The sequence below is a fragment of the Heliangelus exortis genome, chromosome 14 (genome assembly GCF_036169615.1).
Source record: "Heliangelus exortis chromosome 14, bHelExo1.hap1, whole genome shotgun sequence".
In the NCBI taxonomy this organism is placed as follows: domain Eukaryota; kingdom Metazoa; phylum Chordata; class Aves; order Apodiformes; family Trochilidae; genus Heliangelus; species Heliangelus exortis.
In genome coordinates this window covers 4,104,076-4,122,337 of record NC_092435.1, presented here as the reverse complement: position 1 = coordinate 4,122,337, position 18,262 = coordinate 4,104,076, and the positions used below count along the sequence as shown (strand labels likewise).

The window sequence follows — 18,262 nt, the reverse complement described above, 5'->3', positions numbered from 1 at the left end:
TTCAGGTGGGAGATAGTGCTTCAGTCCAGCTGCACCAAGAGACATCCATTTACCAGCCTGTGGTTTTTTGTGTATTTGGAGGGGGGATTTCATGCTGAACTGTGACTTGTGTGTTTCAGTTTGCAGCTTAAAGTAGCAATACCTACTCAAAGCTTTGGCTTTTTCTGTGAGCTAAAAGTAACTGCTCTTTTTTATCCTAACTAAATTGTGAAGCTGGCAAACAGCTCTGAACTCTTGTCCATACAAAAATGGTATGAAAACTAAACAAACTGATAAATATTTATGTAATAAGGCAGCTATGGCATCCAAATTATATGCCTGGTCTTGGAGTATTTTTATTTCTCTCACTGCCACTTGCTACTAAAATCAGGTATTTAAACCAATCTGTTACACAACAGCAGATGTAGCTCATGAAACACTTCAATATTTATTTTTAAATGTTACACAGCTCCAGAAAACTAAAATTCCCTAGAGGAAAACAAATACATTTATTCAGTTAACACTTCCTAAAATCTACATAACTTAATTGGCAACACAAAGCAGATCCTTTACAACCATTTCAGGGACCCTATGCCTTCACAGAGGTAATGGCCTCTTTTATTCAGCAAAACATTTCCAAGAGACTCTGCTGTCCTCCTTTTTGCAGTTGTGGTTGTCATTTTCATTTTCATTTGGAATAAAAACTTTCACTCTGTCCAGTTTGTCCAGAACCTCACTATAAAGACGAATCATCTGGAGAACATAAGCACAGTTGGCAACACAGATAGATAAAGTTGTATCATTCAACTAGATAATGCAACAAAGTGACAGGCAACAGAAGCAAGGAGACTACCATCAGCTTCTAAACCTGAAATTTCAGATTGCTGTAAAGATTTTGGCAGAGATTTAAATGTAGTGGTTTAAGAGGAAGGGGGGAAAAAAAATCAGTGCAACCTAAAAAAGGTTTTATTTATACTGACAAAAAGCAGTTTATAGCTGAGTCTTTCATCAGTGAATAAACCTATTCACAGAATAACAAAATGGTTGAATTTGGAAGGGAGTGATCTCAATTTTTATTGTCTTAACTGATGTACTTAAAATGGTATAAAAGCTGCCACTAGCTCTTGATTGCCCAGCTCACAGATAAGAGAATGAATGATGATGCCATACACCAGCCATGCTGCTCTGTGTTGCAATCAAGGTAGGAACACAGCCAAAAACTGTAGAGAGAGAAGCTTACTTGTCAAGAGCAAGAAAAAGTGTCATTGCCTTCTAGAGAGGTATTAGCCAAGGAATTCCTCCCTCTCAGAAAGTAGTTAAGCCACACCTAAAAACATGAGCTTTAATTATTTTATTCACATCACCTTAAACACTACTGATAAGACATCAGATTATACCAGAAATCTAACTTGAAAGTATTCATACAACAACTGATTTAAGTGAACTGGTACAGCACCTTGACTTTAGTGAAAGCAGGCAAGGTACAAGGGTTCTCTCATGGTCAGAATTTTATTTCAAGTCAGCCATTTACAAGATCTTTCCAGTAAAAAGTCACTACACTACTCTACTGTCTGTCAAAACCTTCCTGGCCTCTCTTTGAAAAAAGTCTTTTAGCATCAAACTCCCTCAAAATATTTAGCTACAATGCATCTCCTGATCAACTGTAGTAGTTTCTTCACCCAGAACCATATCTCAAATTCAGGCCACACATCCAGTCCCACATCCTCAAATCCCTCTGCTCACACTTACATGGCCTTCATAGCTTTTCTTCAGAGATCCTAAGTGACTCAGGAAACGCATTCCCAGTCCACACCACTGCTCAGCTTCTTTATATTTACCAATGGTGTACTGAAATATTCCTGTATTCCAGGCTCTTGTCATCAACCAAAGGATCTCCATCTCTGGGTAAGCATCCTGGAGTAACAAACAGCAAGCAGCAGCTCATCAGAAAGTAGACTCTTACTTTAAACCTGGCCAACAAAGACTATGTTAAAATTTAGAGAGGGAAAATAGTGTTGGGATTTTTTCTCTTATGCAAAGGGCAACCCCTGCAGAACCATCCTGTACCCCACAGTACATCTGTACTGCTACCAAACAGCTTTTTTCCAATAAGTCATGCTGCAATTACCCATTGGTAGGTCAGAAAATACAATTCTGTGAGTCTGGGAATGATGCTAGAATGGAAGTATGGCTTCCAGCAGTCTATCTGCAAACAGCCTGAACTCAGTGCCACAGCATTTTCCCTTTTATTCAGTCAGTACTGAACAGCAGGACACAGGTGCTCACTACAGATTAGAAGCAGCAGCCCTTATGTCTTCAGAATTTCTCTATGCACTGTGGCAATGGCTTGCCAGAGTTAACATTACACTTACAACTAGAGAACAGAAAACAGAGCACCCAAAAATACTTTGAACCTGGGGAGGAACTGATACATTCTGGGACAAGAACAAAAAATTCCTAATTTGTTATGCAAATCCTTAAGGGGAGGCTAGAAGAACTCCTTTTCCCTCTTTGATAGATTCTTCTCATCCTAAGTAAGAAGGTCCAGAGCAGATTTCTTAACTGCAGCATCCATTTCTGAATAGGAGATATAAATCATGAGCAGTGTACCAGATAAATGTGCTGCTGTGATGTTCCAATGTCTTTCTCCTAGCATGGTACCAATCAGTACCCACTGCCATAAGCAAGACTTTCTACTCCTGTGGAATTTTGCTGTTATGCCAGTCTGCATTAACATTTTATTTTGTTTGCATGCCTCAATGAAAATGTTATCAATGTTATAGATTAGAACTTTGGTGAAAGGCAGGCATGAATGTGGACACATTTTTTTTTTCTTGAAGTCGGGAATAGCATATCTATATGTCACTTTTACAAAAAAAGTGTAAAAAATTGCAAATCTGGCTGAAGAAATAGCCATGCAGTGGAACTAAGTATTGGAAACACAGTATTGGTTTCATTAGTCCTGAACAGGAATATTCCCTGATTTTTGCCTAGAAATTCTACATAGAAATGTATGGTTTCCTCAGCCTAACTGCCCTCACTGTACAGCACTGTGCATCAGGTCTGAAAGGAGCATCAAAAATGCTTACTGAAAGATTTTGCTCTCCATTTACCTGTCTTCACATAAACAAGGCACGTGGTGCCACAAGAACAGACAGCACAGGAATCTATTTCTAGGCCATTTGAAAAAAAACAGTAATGTATAAAGTCCCAAATGCATTTAACAAAACAGAGCTGAGAAGAACAGCAAGACTGATATCCAAATTTTAGCTGGCTTTAAACTGATGTGGAAAAGTAAACCATATTAAAAAAACCAAACAAACATATTCAGAATGTAGAAAGCAAGAGAAAGAAAGATGGATCTTATAGCTATTTCTAAAACAGGCACTGAAAATTTGGCATTAAATGTCTCTTAAAAAGCCCTGACAAGACTCCAGGGAATTAACTACTCAATTATAAATATCTAAGAGCCATTTCCTTGTGGTAATTTCATTGCATCTTTTACAGAAGATGCCTTAGATGCTCCACATATAACACTACAAAACATTCAGTCTACTATTATTCTCAGGCTGGTGTATGTATTTTTTTAACGTGGTCAGGATCATCTCCCAAACTCTTCTTTTCCTGTTCAACTTACTGTGCTGCTGACTACACCAAGAGCATCCTCAAAGTAGCCCCACACTTCCTGCAGAACACAGGCATCCAAGTCCGTTAATCCAGTTGGCAAAGTAAGATTAATCAAACTATTTAAGCATTTGCTGGGAATTGAAACAGAGCAAAAGAGGAAATAAATACCATGTACACAAACAGCTGCTTTTTAGTGTCAGCAGCACACTAATTTTTATCTCTCTGACTGCTAGACACACATGGTCACTTTGGCATTTCCTACATTCATGTTCTTATGGCAGAAAACCACATTTTCCTAGTATCAGATCTCTTTCATATGAACTATGCAAAAAAAAAAAGACAAGAGTAGCAATATTTCCATTGCTGGGCTCTAAAGTAATGCAAACAGAGAGCCACAGTATTTTTTAGGGTGCTACAGATGATGGTGAGGAAAAAGTACTTCTAACTTCACCAAGAGGAACTAAGCAGTCAGCACCCCCTTAAAATCAGTAACATGTACATGGTTTCTGAACACAGGTCTTCCCTTCTCAGTGTGAAGGGAGACAGGCAGTACCTTTGCCCAGCTGTTACTGCCATGAAATCAGCAAGGAGGAAAAAATCCTTTATAACTGCAAGAGAAGGACACACACCAGGCTGTTTTTCAGAGTTCCCAAGGTGCAGCTGTTACAGAGCCAGTTACCCAGGAAAATAAATCACACTATGACATCACATCACTAACTCACAACTCAGGGCTTTCTTCTCAGCCCTTAATTTCTCGTCACTTGATTGTCTTTAAATTATCTAGCTCACTACTGCAAAGTAACATTTGAAATTAACACCTCCCTCATAAAAAAGAGCCAGAGAAGTCTTCTGGACCCAATTTTCATTTTCCTTCCTCAGTGGATTACTTTATTGGAAATATAACTGTTTCAGAAAATATACCAAATAAACAAATTACAGTCATACTTGAGAGGTACACTGTTAGGCCAGCAAGAAGTGGAACCCTGCACGTAAGCTAAAATCCACTTTTTTCAAATTGGAGGCTTTACTCCCTGTCACATTTCCACTCATGGCAAAGCTGTGTGATAACACTAACCTAAATTTCACAGCATCAATGACAGTCTGCTTTCTGTGAAGGTTTAGTGCACTCTTGAGAGCTCTCTTACACAGTACAGGATATCGAGCTGGAGCTTCCATTGCTAACGCTTAAAAGTAAAACAAAATAGAGAAGAAAAAGAAATTACTGAAACCAGACTTCATTGTCATTGGCCATTAAAATAAAACTATGGCATGTTGCCAGATCCCTTGTGATAAATAACTGCAGAGCTTTGTTTAATGCCTGCACTGGTCACAAGGTAGTGTTTCTCTAACACCTTCTTACTGTGCACATCATCAGTGAAGACCACAAGCAAGAAGCACAGTTGATTTCATAATTTACAAGCATTTGTAATTTGAATTGCTGAATTGCTGTTTACTTCTGGTGAAGTAACCCAAACACATTGTGGGGTCTGGTGGTGTCTAAAGTAAACAGTATTGTTTTGTTTGTCTCTGGGTTGAAAAATTAGGCTGGAGCTGAATGTCAGCAGTTTTCCAAGCTCTGGTGTGTAGACCCTCAAGACCAAGGAGATAAATAGGTGTTTATGCAGCCCTACAGAATCCTCAACATGAGCCATGGTAATTTGAAATTTTACTCCTCTTCCTTGGATCTTACATGAAATTCTAAAGGAGACATGAGTAGGATCTTGTGATGAAAGTATAGTACAGTAAAAAAAGTGCTATTTAAAAATTCACAACACTAACTTTAGAGTTGAAAGTGCCTATCTATCCAAAGTTCACATCCTAAAAATTCTGTACTAGGGAATAAATCAGCTAGGATCATTCTCTGGCCCTTACCAGCCTGGAGCTTGTAGAAATTTATCTGAATCATTTTTGCCAGACTCACAACCTATACAAATATCTCGGGGTCTAGAAATGGATGGATGTCACAAATTTCTGGTCCATCATCCAGGTAATCTCCTCATGTTGCTGAGATCCTAAGCATCTTTGCTTCAGGACAAAATATATATAGTTATATGCATTTCCTGCATGCTGCACAATATTTGATAACCCCAAACGAACAAATGCTGTTTTTCACAATTTGAAGAACTCTGAAAGTGCAAATGCAGTTCTTACATGCAATGATTTCTAGTGTCTTGACTTCTATTTGTGGCTGCTCCCATACTGACTCCATAAGGCTGTAGAGTGTTGGATCATTCAGTTTGGATCTCGCTTCAAATTCATAAAGCAGCAACAATGTGTCTGTTGGGTCTTTAGCAAAATCTCCTACAGAAGAGACAAAACCTGTTTGTAGTGATTCTGTTTTTTAAAGCCAGATGGTGTACCATAAAGTATACATTTTGTTTTCAACAGGCAGGAAAACCATTAAAGGATTCATGTTTAACAGTAGAGCAAGTGGTGGGATGAAAACCTCAGACATCCAAACACAACCTCACCAAGCACAATACCTCCTGCCCTCCAAAAAAACTGATTGTAATTGGCCAAATTCACACAACCCTCAGAGGTACAGTAAGAGCTACCAGGGGAAGCATTTTCCTAGGCAGGTTAAAGAGACAGATAGGTCACCAGCTCAGGATGTAAGCTTATAAACAGAAGCTACTATCAGCTTAAAATTTTTGTATTGTCCCCTTTCTGGTAGAAAAGCTGTCAGAAAGTCATTAAAGCCTTAAACACCAAAGAATAGTGGGAGAGCAGCAAAATTGCTAGGAAGATGTAAAAAAAAAAAAGAACAGTAGCTGACTTTGCCAACTCTTTTATCATAGTGCCATTTATCTGCTTCACTCTTCAGTTAAGGCAGCAATTTCATATGCCCTGCATTTGTCATTAATACAGTGACTAAGTCTAAGAGGTACATGTGCTGAACACTTCATAGCTTACCTGTCAATTTCAGAACTTTCCATATCTCCTTGCATGCCTGGAGATGTTGAAGGGCCTGAGTCAAAAGCTCCATCTATTTTACAAAATTCAGGAAGTTATTTTTTAATAGTTTCAAAAGCAAAACAACCAAAAAGATCCTTATACCCAACTATAATATAAATTCAGAATCAGCTTAATTAGTACATTTTCTACACCAGTTACTGTTTCTTTTTTTTTCCTCTGTTTTTCAAAGACCTCCACATCTCAGAGAAAGCCTGAAGAATGAAAATTTAGTTGATCCAAAAGGAACCACATGGGACATAAATTATTTTAGCTTGTAAGCATAATACAGTGCTATTGCAACTGACAAACCATGAAATCTCACAACACAAGTTGCTGTGCATTGCTCTCCACAGAAGTTTCTATAACTATCACTGTACAGCACACTTCTGTATTTCCTTCATAACCACCATAACATTTTCCTTAGTTTTCTTACCACAAGTAAGTACAAGACCCTCAAAGAAGGATGTATGGATGAACTGTACTGGTACCTACATTCAGCAAAGGAATAATCCTAAAGATGCAGTAATTATCTGTAAACAGATAATTGTCAGTAAACATCTGATTAACTGACCAACCAATGTTTAGCAGCAGACTCCTTACGTAATATACAAGGTAGACTGAAATTCCTCTGAGATAAGGTACTGCCATGACCCTTTGCTGATTTAAATCTTTTCAAATCCACAGAAATCCAGTATTTGCAATTGTCTGGGAAGCACTAGGTACTTTCTAATTAATTATGAAAGGCTCTCATGTTTACATCACAAATTCCTTTTCTAAGTGGAGCAACCAAGACCTAAAAATCAAAAGAACAAAATGCTACACTGCTACATACTGCATCAGTTAACAGAGCAATGCCCTACCTGCTCAGAAGGTGTTGCTTGCTGTCTCCCCATTTCCAGATCAAGTGCAGTTGCCATTAACAAGCATGTCTTCTGAGCAATTAGAACAGCTTTGTCAGAAGGACAAAACTGGGACAACTGATACCAAAATTGGAAAAAGTAATGAGAATTCTGCCCATATGAAGCAATTTGCTCATGAACATATGAACGCTGAGTCTCCTTTATGACACTTCTAGAATCAATAATGAATACTTTATACTCATATTGCAATTTTTCTTGTACAATTCCACAAGAATTTTAAAATATTAATTCTCAAGCAGTGTTGAAGTCCCCTCTGTACAAACACATAAAAAACTGACAGTGTTGGTAGAATTTCTGTATGGTGATTAGGATTCAATTATTTAACACGTTTGTATTAATGACAGTTTCCAGGCAACAGAATCCATTTATTTTAGAAAGTTCTCATTTAAGTCTAAGTTTCTTATGACATTTTTAAGCAACAGAATGTAAAATATGACACTAATGCTTATATTTTGTAATACAAGTCAACTTCCTTCTGACAAAAGCACTCCATCTTCAGAGCATACAAGCATGCATGTCTCCAAGGAGATTACCAATGCATTGATGTAACTTCTAACAGAATTAAACAGATGACAATATTCTTCAGTCAGAGATAGTATTAGCTAGAATACGTACCTTGAAAGACAGTAAAAAAAAATCTCTCATCTTTTCAGGGTAGCCTTTGAACTGTACAGCTAAGTTCCAAGCTAACAAAGACAGACAGAATGGGAGACCAGAATAAACACCTGCACTGTTATGGATATTCCCATCTAGTCTCTATAGTAACAGTTCACAATATACAATTCAATTTCTTAACCAAATGTTATCAACAGCTCATCCAATAACAGAAAGAAATACCATTAATAGTGATTTTTATAAAATAGCTTATTCATGCTTCAAAATTTTGTCTTAGCAATTTAATCATTACAAAGTATCCATTCTACCACACAGCCTACCCACAGGAGGATGAACTGGAAGAAGCATTTTCTTATGTTTACTGCACAGCAGGGGTAATTGGCAACTAAAACACACGATGCTGAGCTGTAAATCTAAACATCTAGAAGCATCTGGATGAAGAAACATCTAAAAGACAATCAAATGACTTATGTATGAGACTCTGTCCCAATTAAATATTTAGATTTTGCATTGACTTTGCAGTCTAGCTTTCATGTTAATTTATTCCCTAGGATTGATTTTTTGTATTCTCTGCATTGTTTATTCTGAGTGAGAGTGCTGCCAGTGAGAGGTTATGGTCACTACAAATGACATCACACACGTTACCATATTTGACCTCTGCTGTTTTTCTCCCTCCTCTGCTACTCTGTACTGGAGCACGGCTACATTGTGAGGAAACATACAAAAGCTCATCATGGCAGATGTCTTTTGTTACCAATTTCAACTATTTTCTCTCCTGCATGCTCTGGCAGAAGCAAGACTGAAAAATTGCTCCATGGGAGCTGCAGTTTCCACTACAAAAAAATATCTATGATAATGTTTGCTGCTTACATTTCATATACTGTAGTTTAAGGCAACCTCCAGGACAGCCAAGTTAAGGGACTAATGAAAACATTCTATCTGGGGGGCAGAGGTGAGCTCATCCTGCACCAATCACACCAGTAACACTCATCTGAACTCTCTTATTTTGCATACATGAAAACATGCATATTCAGGATCTGCAATAAGTTTTTAAATTGCTCTTAGCATCAATTTTTTCAGACACTGAAGAAAAACAGTGTTCTTTCTATTTGCCTGACCAGAAATTTTACTTCTGTAACAGAGTCTTGGTAGTGATGGGCTAATTAAGAGAAAAATGGTGAACTTTAAAGAGTTGTATCATGGATATTTACACCACCTTCTCTGCTATCAGTCAAATACACCTTCTGTATTTGTCTTGGTAACCAACTTAGTACCTGAGCCATATCATATAGTTTCATAAGACAGAAAATGCAGCAGAACCTGAAGACTGGTTTTGCTTCTACTTGAAGGCTGAAGACAACAACTGTCAAAGGTGACAAGTTTTATAAATCTACCACATCTTTAAACACTTCTTTAATCCTTAGGGTCTCGCTAAGTGGAGGTAGAGGGGATTCAGTCCAGATTTTGAGAGTGCAACCTACCAACTTTTCTAAACCACTGAGCTTCAAGGATCCTCATGTCCTCTGTAAATTTCTCTTCTGTCAAAGATGCAGCAAGTCTTTTGTGAGCTGCAGGAAATGTGTTGTTCAATACATAAGTAACACTTTCTGAGCAGAATTTTAAAAATTTCAAGCCTAATAACTACACTGTAAAACAGGTTTCTACCACTGACATGTAATTCCTGATGATTTAGTCTCAGAACTTAAATCTAACATGCTTGGCCAGAGAGGCTTATAAAAAACATCAAAAGGTGCCTCAAATAGCATTTTAGATAAGATATAAGGCTGCCAACAAGTACTGTCTCTTCAAAGTTTACTGGCACTTAAGTCTAATGCAGAGGAGTTTTACTTAATTTCACAAGATGTTCAGGGTTTTTAAATCTAATAACAGGTTTGAGGCTTTTCTTCAAGGAGCCTTTAATTTATTCAATTACAGTCTTCATTCTCTTCTCCTAGCTGCAACAGAATAGCTACTATAGATAAAGTTTTACTATCTAATTTCTTTCTTGTCCAAGATAAGACGAGAGGGGTAAAAATACATTTAATTAAAAGTAGTATTTCTTCTGATGGAGAAAAGTCCTCTGTAAAACTTCTCTATCTTTTCCAGTGCAAAAAAGACAATTCTTTTCCAAAGGACAGCTTCAGCTCTGGAGCCCCAGACAGAGGAAGGCTGTGAAACTCTTGGAGTGAGTCCAGAGGAGGACCATAAAAATGATCAGAGGGCTGGAGCACCTCTCCTATGATGACAGGCTGAGAGAGCTGAGGTTGGTCAGCCTGGAGAGAAGACTCCAGGGAAACCTTACAGCAGCCTTCCAGTATGTGAAGGGAGCCCACAGGAAAGCTGGGGAGGGACTCTTTTAAAAGGCATGGAGCAATGGGATGAGGGGTAATGGTCTTAAACTAGAGCAGGGTAGATTTAGATTGCTATTAGGAAGAAATTCTTTACTATGTGGGTGGTGAAACACTGGAACAGGTTGCTCAAAGAGGTGGTGGAGGCCCCATCCCTGGAGATAATTAAGGTCAGGCTTGATGGAGCTCTGAGCAATGTGATGTAGGTAAAGATGTCCCTGCTTACTGCACAGGGGTGAGATTAGATGACCTTTAAACCTCCCTTCAACCCAATGCATCCTATGATTAATGCAGTCTGAGACAGTCATTTGAAGCTACCCAAGCTATTGTATCCAAATGTCTGTGGTTTGCATGCACAGGCTTATGAGGGATGAAAGAGAAGCTGACCCTTTACCTGAGAGGAGCTCACAAGCACAGGCTTTACTAGAAACAGTTTTTCCAACACTAGCATGGAAGGATTCCATAACAAAAATCTGAGATCCAATTTTATAACAGTATTGAATCTCCAGTTTTAATTTTCAATTATTTCTATGAGAAGTTAAGAACCTAGACTGAAATTAGGCATCTAAACATTTGGTTGCTATCTACCGAATTCTACCATAAAATGTTCACAGCTGGATGAACTAAATAAAATTTAAATAAAACAAAAGCATACCCAGGGTAAAGTAAGTTATCATTGACTTGATATCTTCATCTCTAAAATGGAGAAAAAATTAAGTTTTAGAAAACATCTGATTAACTTTCCTACAACAGAACACATTATGTTGGGATACATCATCTCTGTAATTATTCATATCACCATTGTTGCCCTGACAAACATTTCAGCCATTAGGAACTTCCAGCATTGAAGATGCAAGAAGGAATACTGAAGGTTTGCAGAAACGTCCACTGATGTGCAGCTGTGAAGGTCATTGTAAGTGTGGCAGGACACTTTCTCACAGTTGTTAGGGCTGTAGATTAAACTTCAAATCACACTGACACTACACTGTTTTCTTGACAGTAAAAATCCAGCAGTACAGTTCTACTTCTAAGACAACACACCATTTGTGAAGTGGCTGCTCTGCAGCAAGAAAGGTCCCACTCTGAAGCTGTCACTCAAAACTTCTGAAAGATATCACATCCTAGTGCCAAAGTTAAAGATGTTGTTTAGCTCACACTCCCTCTCAAAAATACCTGACAGTCTTAAACTTAATAAAAGATGATAAACAGACCCATTTGTACAACATATCCACTATAAGAAAAAGGTTTTGCAAATAGACTCACCTATCCTCTTCATTTTCTGCCGTGAACTTTGACAACATAATACGAACCAAACATCTAAATATGACAAAAATACGACAAAAATAAGCAATGAAGAAACAAGAAATTTTTTTTCCAACAGGAAGATGTCCAACAGGACACTTTTGCCAGAAAGGATCACTTTTGTTCCTTATGGTATCAGCCTGTGGAACTCACAGAAGAACCAAAAGTGTCCAAATGAGAGTAAGAGCATACTATTTCCCATTCTATTGACTTATTTTGTGTATGACTTTTTTGAAAATCATGTAATAGTAAGTAATTGTACCTTGACAAGTACTTTATGCAAATATTGGAATAAATAAATCTATCTCACAACATTTGTTTTTATAAATAAGATGGAATATTTCCAAAAGAAGACAACACTTAATCAGAAGTTACAAAGGAACTTGCATTTTTATCAAATATATTGTTGCAAGGTCATTAGAGTCACTGTTGCTCATCTGTTCTAATCACAACAAAATCAAAATTCAGAGCAACCAGTACTATTTGTTTGGGAGAGACCTGGAATATATTTAGACATGAAAAGTTCTTTAGATATAAAGAGTTTATAAGAGAGCCTTTTAGATATAAAGGCCTTAGGTAGACCTGCAGCATTAGAAAGACTGCTAACCAATCTGTTTTCCACCTTCCTCAATATAATATATTCTTTTTGAAAAAGAACACAGAAAAAATTATCTTTCCTTGTAAATTATTGAATTCTCACTTTAAGGCTGCAAATAATTGTTGGCAGTCTTGTAAATGTTCAGACAAATATTCCAAAGCTTTGATAGCCACAACTCGTTGCTCATTCTGAAAAGGAATTAAAACATGTTTTGTATAAACTGCACCACAGCAGCAATCACAAAAAAAGAACAAAACAAAAGAACCCAAAAAACACAACCAACCCAAAACAAAAGTAAAGGCATATTCCAAAACCCCAGACTACTAGTAAAAGAACAAAGGACTCTCCATAGAAGAGTCTCACAGTCAAGAGAAAACCATGGGGAGAGACATGATTCTGTGTCCAGAGGGACTGTGACAAGAACAGGATCAGTACAGGCTGGCAAAGCTTTCATGCTTTACAGGACTATCAATGAAGCCCTAAAAAGCAACCAAAAGCCTTTCCTAATTATGCAAATGTAATCAGCTAATTAAGGTATCACCCAAGTCAGCAAACAAGAGACACACAGGGTGCAAGTGACCTTCTAGTCTTTCATCACTGACTTAGGTGTATTTTGTGCACAGGCTCCACCTAGCACAAAGATCAAATCCCGCAGGCAAAAAAAGATGTAATATTTTGCAAGGGAGAATTTTATGGAAATACAGCATGTCATTTCCAGATACCAACATTTATACCTCAGAATTCTTTATTTTCCTGGAGAAATACTTAAAAATATAATTTATTTACATGTGAAATCAATTTTTCTTTTGAATTACACAACACATTTGAGTAAGACCTTGTTCATGGACACATGAAATACTTAGAAATGCAGAAATACATAGAAATATTACAAGTAGGACAGGTTGCAGAGGTTACAGCTGTCCTACTTGTATCCATAAAGCAAAGTAAAGACTGTGGTATCTGCTCTACCTCTAAAGCAATTTGGGCAGCTAAACTCAGAAGGTTAGTGCCTGTACTTTCATCCACTTTCAGGCTGTCTTCATCTTGAGATGGCTTTTCTGCTAACTTCCCCATTTCAGTAACTGCTTCCACAGCTGAAACACACACAGAGAAATTTTTTAGTTTGTTGGTTTGCTTTTTGCTACAGAAGCAATTGGAAGGTGGGAAGTTCTACTACTTTAATGATTCTTTAGAAATTACACATGCATAATTTTGTTCTGCTAAGTAACTGTTATTTACCAAAGACAGACTTTCTCTAATACATTGTCTGGGCATGATTCCAAGCTCCCACATCTTGGCTTATGCTAAGGGTACTACTTTTATGTTCACATTGTCATGGTTCCCACTCAATATTATGTGAACAAATTATGCTGTCAGTGATATACAGAGAACAATCAATCAGTACAGAACTCATTGGAAAGTAAGCTCTGCATGTTACTATGTATTCTAAGTAAGTAGAGACCATATTTCTCAACTTTCATTACTTGACCTAAGATTCTCACTAAAATATAAACCACCAGAAACCATTATAAAAAAGAGACTACAGAGATATGTCATTCTGTAAGTCACCTCAGTAGTTCCTGTGTTCTGTAGTAACTTCAGGCTCTACTTTTCCAGAGAAATTAACAGAAGGAGTAATGGTTCTGCTAAGGTTAACTTAGCTTGGTATACTTTTTTTACATTGTATATTCATACAAAAGAGTATTAGAAACAGTGAGTATACAGTGATTCTCACTCTGGGATACTAATACAGCTTCTGCCCATCAGATTAAAGACATCTTAGCAAAAGGCTCTATCCAAACAATACCAGTTATGACAATCTTGTATATAGTGTGCAAAAAGCATCCCATTCTAACAGTTTAAACATACAGCCTGGCAGTTTCAATGACTTCTTGTAGCTTCCCTCTATTTTGTCTTCCTCAAGTTGAACAGTCAAAATCTGCTTAGTGTTTTCTAATATATTCAGCAATTCTGCTCCTTGTAGAAGACCCTTTATCTTTCAGCTTCTACCTTTATCTGTATCTTTCTCCATTACTGCAATCTTATAGACACTGAATTTAGTAAAGATGCTGTCTGGATCACACCTCTCTGCTTCTTTAACTGCCTCCTTAGCCTATTCATAGAGGAGATGAAAGGAAATCAGTACAAGGACAACTTGAAATCAGTCATATAATGTGCAACTGAAGAGAGATTAAAAGAGGTACAAAATGTTAGTGGTTATATTGTTGTTATTTATGTAATTAATCAAGAAGTTTGGTTTGGCAACATCTTCTCTGAAAAGAAAAGTGACCAGAAGATGGCACCAAAGGCTACCAGGCTGAGGGAAAAGACAATTCCTCAAAGTCAGAACTACAGAATCGAGAAGCAAGAGAAGCTCTGACAATGCTGAAAAATTAAACTTCCTTCTGCCACTCTGTGAAGTTTAACACCCCCAGTCCAAAACACCTCAATAGGTAAAACACGTGCACTTCTCTGCAGAGATGAGGGGTAACACTGTTGTGGGAAGTTCTAGTGATCATCAAATATTTTTCCAGCCAGGACACATCTGTCTTGAAGAGAGAAGGACCTCTAATCTGAGAAGAAAAATGGTATCCTGAAGCATGTTCACACAACTTGTGAACAGATTCCCCCATCAGAATTGATAGATGATAGCAGAGGTCCCCATGGCTGCTAAGATGATGAACATCTCTCTGCTGGATAATACTACGTAGGCAAAGTCCCAAAGATATAGCTACAAAAATAAAAACAATACAAATAAATAAATATTATATACCTACCTTGTCAACTTGTTTTAGATGAAGATAGCAAGAGGCTATGTTCCTCTGCAGCTTAGCCAAGTTCTGATCTACCTGCCCGGGTATGTAGAAGCTGACTGAATAATTGTACCAGTGAAGAGCTTCAGAATAGTTTTTTGCCTAGGAAATTTTAAAACAAAACAAAGCAAACACACCCTTATTTAGGTGATTAAACTGCCTACATTTTCCCAATGTTTTTTTTTTTTTAAAGAAAAGGTTATAGGAAATGAAAGATTTAGATAATCAAGTATATTCTAGTGTAACCTTTCCCCCAGAAGAACCATCACTGGTCCCATGACACAGGTGATACTCATTAGGAGAACTGATGCTTTACATATTCTTACTCAGTCTTACAGCCATTATCAATCACAGGACACTGGACTAAATGGGTCATTTCATCTGACTCAAAAAGGACATTTTAATGACTAAATACAAAACAGAAATCTTTTTTCAAGAAAAATCTCTCCACGATACAAAGCAACTGAAACCACAAGAAAAGGACAAGTGCTTATTCTATTTAGACTGTGAACCTTGATGATATCATGCTGAAGATGTTACTCCCAACTGTAATTCCAATTTGAAGGGAAAGTTCCAGCCCTCTGATCATTATATAGTGGCCATCCCTTGGAAATGCTCAAGGAGCTCCATGTCCATCTTATGATAAGAGACTCCAGAACCGGACACAGTTCTCCAGGTGGGGTCTCACGAGAGCAGAGTAGAGGGAGAGAATCCCCTCCCTTGGCCACAATACTTCTGATACAGCCCAGGACAATGTTGGCTTTCTGGGCTGCAGGCACACATTAAAGGCTCATGTTAAGCTTCTGGTTCACCACCCCCACCCCCAAGTCCTTAGGGCTGCCCTCAATCCTGTCTGCTCCCCAGTATTTGTGCGTGGGATTGCCTCGACCCAGGTGCAGAACCTTGCACTTGGCCTCCATGCAGTTTGCACAAACCCACTTGTTGAGCCTGTCAAGGTCCCTCTGGGTGACTTCCCAATGTGCAAATGATACCACTTCATGCTCCTTAAAGCAGTAATTGTCAGAGGGTAGGAACTGTAAAATTGTAAAAAAACAGATCAATGTAAAGAACATTTTCAGGTTTTTGAGCCCTTCCCAGGGCAGGATCAGAATGATGGGCTGCACAGGTTCCTTGGCTGATCAGTTCTGGCCATAACTGTTTCCATGTACAAACCTTTAGATGAGCCACCTGAAACTTGAAGTTGTAAAGGAAAAGAAGCACCCACCTGCATGAAAATAAAACTAATGCCAATTGGAACAGGGATATTAGGAACAGCTTGCACTCTATCCAAAAATGAACAAACCAAAGAGGTTCATTTTCACTGATACAAATAACAACACTAAAACTTGGTCCCAAACCTCATAATGTTTGGCAGCTCTGTCCCATAAGATGATGTGCAGCTGGTTTAAGGCTTCAGGCAACAGCTGTTTCCCAGTATAATGACCTGAAAATATATTGAAAATTGTCACTTTACAGGAACTTTAAGAAGCACACTGAGAAGCACTGAAGATCTAAGAAAGACTGTCCCATAGCCAACAACAAAAGCCACTGACACAGCAATATTTTCAGACAGGACCCAAGGTTTTATATTCTGCTTCTGAAACAAACAAACAAATAAACAAAATACCCCAAAACCAGTGGGTAAGAGAATAAATATTTTCACACCCAGACAGCATAAAGGGGATATTGCACCCAGCTTTATGATATGTAATACATGGTTTAATTTCCAGCACATCTCACAGTTTAAAAAAATAGTAGAGTGCTACAGGTGCAACAGACCTGAAAAAGAAACTGTTATTCAGCTGCTCAAACACGATTGTGCACCCTATTTTAATACTGACAAACAAACCCACACTGGGCTGGATGGAAAAAGTATTAACATTTCTACAGAACTTCTGATGTTTCTAATCTCATACGTCCCACTCAATCCACACTAAAAAGGAAGAGCTGCTCTAGCAAGTGAATTTAACCCTGAACTTAACACGACTGTCATTCATTATGGAAACTGAGAATTGTCATGTAAAAGACACATAAGGGAGAACTGTCACAAACAGAAGCAAGGATAAAAATATAGAAATAACAGTTAGTGGCCCAGGGATGGGCATTTGCTACCATTGGTGATGTGGTCAAGTTCAACAGACAGTGATTTTATGCCTAAGAACTAGATGATCTTTAAGGTGCCTTAAAACAGAAAACATTCTATGATTCTATAAGAATAAGCAAAAAAGTAAGAATCGTAATACAAGGCTTTAGTCTACTAAATCCAGTTTTCAGTAAACAGCAGCAAAAATAGATACAGACCTATAATAATGTCTTCAACCTTCTGCTTTGCAAGCAGCTCCCTCTTATTCTGCAACAGGAACTCTAAGTGGAGTAGAGCAATTTTTCCAAGGTCAGGTGAAGATTCGTATCGTTCAGGAATAGATTTCAGAAAATCAAAACCAACTGATTCCCTGTTCAAACAGATGCATTTTTAGGATGCTGCACAAGAAGAGCTGTTAAGTTTCCATTCAAGAAAATTCCATATTCAAGCTATACAGCATGCTTCTCACTAATACTAATGGCACACAGTCACACTGACAGAGTGAGTCAGCATATGAATTTACTGCAATTCATCTATTCAGCAATAATTTCCTATTAGCACACACTTGTTACACAGTATTGATGAGTTTACTCCTCACAATGAAAGAGTAAGAATTTACTGCAAGATAGAAGCACTGTGAACATCACAGAATGCTCAACAGTGTGAAATTTCATGCCTTGATCATCCTTATGCTGGTTTTCACAAGACTGATTCCAGGACTCAACACTCTTTCATTCTGAGGTTTGGTATGAAAGAAAGATTTCAGTCAGGTAATTCCAGATTCATATAGGTATTACTCCAGATATATAGTAAAACTACATAGGGAGAATCTTAATCACTCCAAAGTAAAGCTACAGCATTGCAAGTTGGCAATCAACACTACCTCACACCTGTTCTGCTTCTGTCATAATCTCTATCACCTTGCTGTAGAAAAGAGAGGCTCACCCTAAAAACTTTTTACCTCTGCGAGTTTTTCTTTAAAATAAGGCATCACAGTGTAACAGATGCTCTTTGCTTATAAA

General features: G+C 37.8%; 1 protein-coding gene across 4 annotated transcripts in view; it reads right to left on the bottom strand.

Annotated features, from left to right (window-relative positions):
* Positions 1-408: 408 nt before the first annotated feature.
* TEX11 (testis expressed 11) overlaps positions 409-18,262 on the bottom strand; it is a 28,571-nt gene continuing 10,717 nt past the window's right edge. For 2 of the 4 annotated variants that reach the window (XM_071757441.1, XM_071757442.1), the window contains 17 exons: positions 17,459-17,610; positions 16,516-16,601; positions 15,122-15,259; positions 14,355-14,457; positions 13,314-13,438; positions 12,447-12,532; positions 11,708-11,761; positions 11,100-11,140; positions 9,578-9,664; positions 8,097-8,167; positions 7,422-7,538; positions 6,520-6,592; positions 5,758-5,907; positions 4,682-4,790; positions 3,617-3,737; positions 1,729-1,893; positions 409-732 (listed from right to left, as the gene is read on the bottom strand). In XM_071757441.1, the coding sequence (XP_071613542.1) occupies positions 598-732; positions 1,729-1,893; positions 3,617-3,737; positions 4,682-4,790; positions 5,758-5,907; positions 6,520-6,592; positions 7,422-7,538; positions 8,097-8,167; positions 9,578-9,664; positions 11,100-11,140; positions 11,708-11,761; positions 12,447-12,532; positions 13,314-13,438; positions 14,355-14,457; positions 15,122-15,259; positions 16,516-16,601; positions 17,459-17,610 (1,813 nt within the window). In that variant the 3' untranslated portion in view covers positions 409-597. Of the gene's footprint in view, positions 733-1,728; positions 1,894-3,616; positions 3,738-4,681; positions 4,791-5,757; positions 5,908-6,519; positions 6,593-7,421; positions 7,539-8,096; positions 8,168-9,577; positions 9,665-11,099; positions 11,141-11,707; positions 11,762-12,446; positions 12,533-13,313; positions 13,439-14,354; positions 14,458-15,121; positions 15,260-16,515; positions 16,602-17,458; positions 17,611-18,262 lie in introns of those variants that run through there. The other 2 variants (XM_071757445.1, XM_071757444.1) reach the window with 2 other exon arrangements.